The 4,236-nt window shown below is 35.4% G+C and overlaps 1 protein-coding gene across 1 annotated transcript in view; it reads right to left on the minus strand.

The window, feature by feature from the left end:
• Positions 1–1,133: 1,133 nt before the first annotated feature.
• Positions 1,134–4,236, minus strand: part of pdlim1 (PDZ and LIM domain 1) — a 15,879-nt gene continuing 12,776 nt past the window's right edge. Inside the window, exon 7 of the mRNA XM_015381109.1 lies at positions 1,134–2,988. Within this exon, the coding sequence (XP_015236595.1) occupies positions 2,802–2,988 (187 nt within the window). The 3' untranslated portion in view covers positions 1,134–2,801. The remainder of the gene's footprint in view (positions 2,989–4,236) is intronic.

The following is a 4,236-nucleotide window of genomic DNA, read 5'->3' on the forward strand; positions in this document are numbered from 1 at the left end:
CACTACAGGAAAACGAAGGAGCAAAACATCCATATTTTTTAAATAAAGACAAATTATACTTCCCCACAGTCTTTCCTATAAATGCATATAATTAAACATCCATGCTTTCAGATAAAAGGTGGATAAAATTCTTTCAGGTTTGAGTTTTGGACGAACATCTTTTCCATTGTTATTACTTACCTGCTTTTATCAATAATCATTCTGCAAAAAAAATTATTTTAACAAGTAGTAATATCTACATAAATTGATTATTTAATACGTTTTTATTAAACTATGATTTCACTGAAGACTCCTAGATGACTTGCAGAGACACAATTTTCTCTTTACCCCATAAAAAACATAATCTAGTTCTGAAAAAAGCAGGAATTCTTGTAATGTTAATATATTGATGTGCATAATTAACCAGTGTTTTTGTAATTGGTAATATATGAATAAAAAAAAATTCTTTTTAAGTTTTGAATATTCCACTTGAGAGTATTTCTGCTGCCACCAACTATATTAGAGGGGGGAAAAAAGGTAGGGGTGGCCAATGATTGACTAAGGGTGGCCATGGCCGCCCCCCCATCTAGCTTCACCCCTGACCAGCAGCCCTTGTGACCCGCTTGGGATAAGCATGAAAAAAAAAAAAAAAAGGAATTTGTCATTTTTTTTTTTTTTGAAAAAAAATGTGTAATTAATTCCACTGTAATGAAATACAATCAGGCCACATTCCACAGGCGTTCATCCACCACGGTGTTCACTAATGCCAGCTGACCCTCGTGTGATGGTATGAAGCCAAACACAAATTGCTGTAAAGTCCTGAGGAGGAAAACCATTTATTACACAGCAGTGCTTTTCCTGAGTTTTTAATGTGAGAAAAAAAAAAAACAACAGTAATGCCTTTTTAAGATGTTGAACTTATAAATATTTGCATGGAGAAAATGAAACAGTTTGATGCGATTATTGGGAGATGTGTTCATGATTTCTGATGCTTTAAACCCAGAGCAGAGTCTCATTTTTTATTCCTAAACATTCAAACTAGAATCTCAGTAGAAGCTAAATACATTTTCATAAGAAATATTGATGCAATTGATGCAAAAAAAAGTCTTGTCAAAGATTTATTCATTTTATTCAGTTATTCTCATCTTTTCTTTTTTGGCAGTGAAATATAAAAACATTTCATTTCTGGAAAAAAAAAAAACCCAAACAGTTAATGAAACATTTAGACAACAGATCAGATCACCTGCTAAACAAGCCGTTTCTGACTGATTTAACCTCTTAAAGGGTTAATCTGAACCTTAAATCTAAACCAGTTTGTAAATTAACCATTTTCTGCTGCTTTGCTTAGAAAGAGCTGCAACAGACTGGATGACCGTTACTTAGGTGGAGGAGTGGATATATAAAATAAATCACTAGTGGTCAATTCCAGACCCACATGTAGAGAAATAGCACTAAGACTGGGGAAAAAAAAAAGTTACTTTGCAATATTGTTTCCAGGCAGTAGGAGCTTAAAATCCATGAAAATTCCATTGATCTCATCTTTTCATACAATCTACGGCTCATTTGATTATGATAGGTGATAAGGCAAAATAACCAGATCAGCAAGAGCTCCAAGTATTAATCAGGAAAATTCTTTTATACATTTCTTTATTCAGCAGAACCTGGACCTCAGACATGCTTCTCTGCATTGATGCAAGTTTAAAATGGTGCTGCAGATATACTTAACCTCAATATGCTGGTTCAATGTTTGCTGTTGGAAGCATCAATCTTTTTTTTCCTTTCCATGTGTGGCTAAGTGGAAGTTTTGAATGAAAATGATTTAAAAGTCAAAAAGAATTAGATGAGATCAGGTTTCCTACACATTTAAAACTATGGACTTTTTACCCCATTCTTTCAGTCAATATAAACAATTGAATCTTAAGTGGGCCTATACTAAACTGCAAACTTGGATTATGGGGGGGAAAAAAGCAGTTTTGGATGGAAGCATTGATGTATTAATGTACAGAGTATGAGAAACAGACAGGTGGATAGATGGTAGAGAAAGATGGACAGCCTGTGCATGAATGGGTAAGGACTGCAGTGTTTAGATAAAACAGAAAATATAGTCAGAAAATTAATATTTCCTTTTTCTCTCCCCCTCCGAATGCTTCTCCAGGGTTGAGGATCCTTTGACAAAATTCCAGACTCAGATATTCCATCTCAGAAAACCAAAAACATTAAATACACCTTCTGCATCTCACAGGGCTGCTGGTTTTATGACTGGAAGGGATGTTTCATTGGATGTTTATACAAAAAGTACAAGTATGAGGAATGTGTCGACAGAACAAGGCAGTTTGGTCGTATTGAAATTTAATACTGTTGAACTACAGTCTGCATTTATACATATACACAATAACCACAAAGCACTATCAACCGATTAAAGCGAAAATATTTATTTGGCAATCATGTTCTATTACGCTTTTGGCTATTCTGGTGTATAAAAATATTTCTGAATTGTATAAAAGGCAAGTTTCATCCAAGCTGACTGACATTTGTTTTATGATTTAGGAAAAAAAAAAAAAACGACAGAGAAAAGCAGGAGTGAAACAGTGGTTGGCAGTAAGACGATTTGATTATGTTTCAAAGAAAGGAAAAAAAAAGATCCTGTGGCCAAAATTCATGTGCAAATCAACTTTTTTACATACAAAGCTCTTTCCTTTCTGCATACCTGTGACAGCGCTGAAACGTAACGAAGCGGAGGTCCGCTTAATAGTCTCAGAAGCACGCGTTTGAAGCAAACCGTAAAGCAGTGTGCAGTCCGAGGCCAGGCCGGGATAAACGCTCTACTTGGGGAAGACTGTGACTACGTCGTAGCCCTCGGGCGGAGTGACCCGCTCTCGTGCGTGCGTCTCGCAGTAAATCTGGTCCTCCACGAAGAAATGTCCCTTCTGTTTTAGGTTGACGTCGCAGTCTGTGCAGGTGTAGCACTCAGGGTGGCGGAACTTGTCCCTCAGCTTCACCAACATGCCCCTGCAGAGAGAACACAGACACCCATTTAAACACTGATCACAAATGAGCAAACAGGAATGTAGAGAGGCCAGTTTGTCACAGGCTGTAAACACAGAAGGCTTAAAGTAAACTTTTCAAAGCAGCATACAGAGGAAATAAAAATAAACCCAATTTTAAAATTCAATTCTCCCCAGAATCCAACTGAAGAAAAACAAACAAACACAAATTGAATGTGTTGAGAGGATTTTATGATTCTGACATTTGTTTAGGATGAAAAATAAATCAGAATTATGAGTTTTGTTTTTTATTTTGAGCCGAAGTTGTGCTACTTTTTGTAGATCCATCTGCCTACTTCATGTTGCCACACAGGAGCTTTTCAAAGGCTGAGGGGGGGAGTAACTAGTTAAGATTTACTCAGCTCCAATTACTCAAATCATTTTTAAACAAAATGCACCTAAAGGAGTCAATTTTGCTGTACTGTACTTTTTTTATTTTTATAGATTTGTTTATTAATTTTTATTTAACAACAACATCATAACAAAGAAAACCAGCTCAGTAGTGCAGCCCAGAGGCGATGTAAAGAAAATATAAATAGATATTAGGGTTGTCACCATACTAAACTTTTCAACTCGATACCGATACTAAGGAAAATATTCAATACTCGATACCATTTTTTAAAACCACAAGAATAAAAACTCCAAATTTCAACATAAATATTTTGATTAATAATTAAAATACAATAAGTAAATACAATAAGAACAATATTTTGAGGTTGTTTGCTGTGCACAGTATTAAGCAAGCTTGATATAAAAGCTTACAAAATTTAAATTAAGTTTTCCTTCCTTGGCTATGCTTTGCACACACAATGACACTAGCCAAAACCGGTTAAGAAACAAAAATAATATTCAGCAGCTGCACCTGTTACAAAAAAAAAAAGAAGTGTAAAACTGAAAAGTGCACAGAATTATTCAATCACACAGTGTTCAGAAAGAGCATTTTCCTCTATTCTGCACTTTAGATGAATGACTGTTTAGGTGCCACTGGTGGTAGCACGGTATCAATACTTTTGAAAATGAGTATTGTATCCGCATACTTTTCAGTATCAATACTTTTTTTGAGTATCGATACTTTTGACAACCCTAATAGATAAATACTTCTATCACTACAGAGCCCAAATCTAAGCATTTATAAAAACTCCAGACAGGATGGTAGACACATGTCCCTTAGCATAGTCCAAGAAGGGCTTCCATATGCGTCCCAAAGGGTCAG

The sequence above is a fragment of the Cyprinodon variegatus genome, unplaced genomic scaffold (assembly GCF_000732505.1).
Source record: "Cyprinodon variegatus isolate N-32 unplaced genomic scaffold, C_variegatus-1.0 Scaffold11, whole genome shotgun sequence".
NCBI lineage: Eukaryota > Metazoa > Chordata > Actinopteri > Cyprinodontiformes > Cyprinodontidae > Cyprinodon > Cyprinodon variegatus.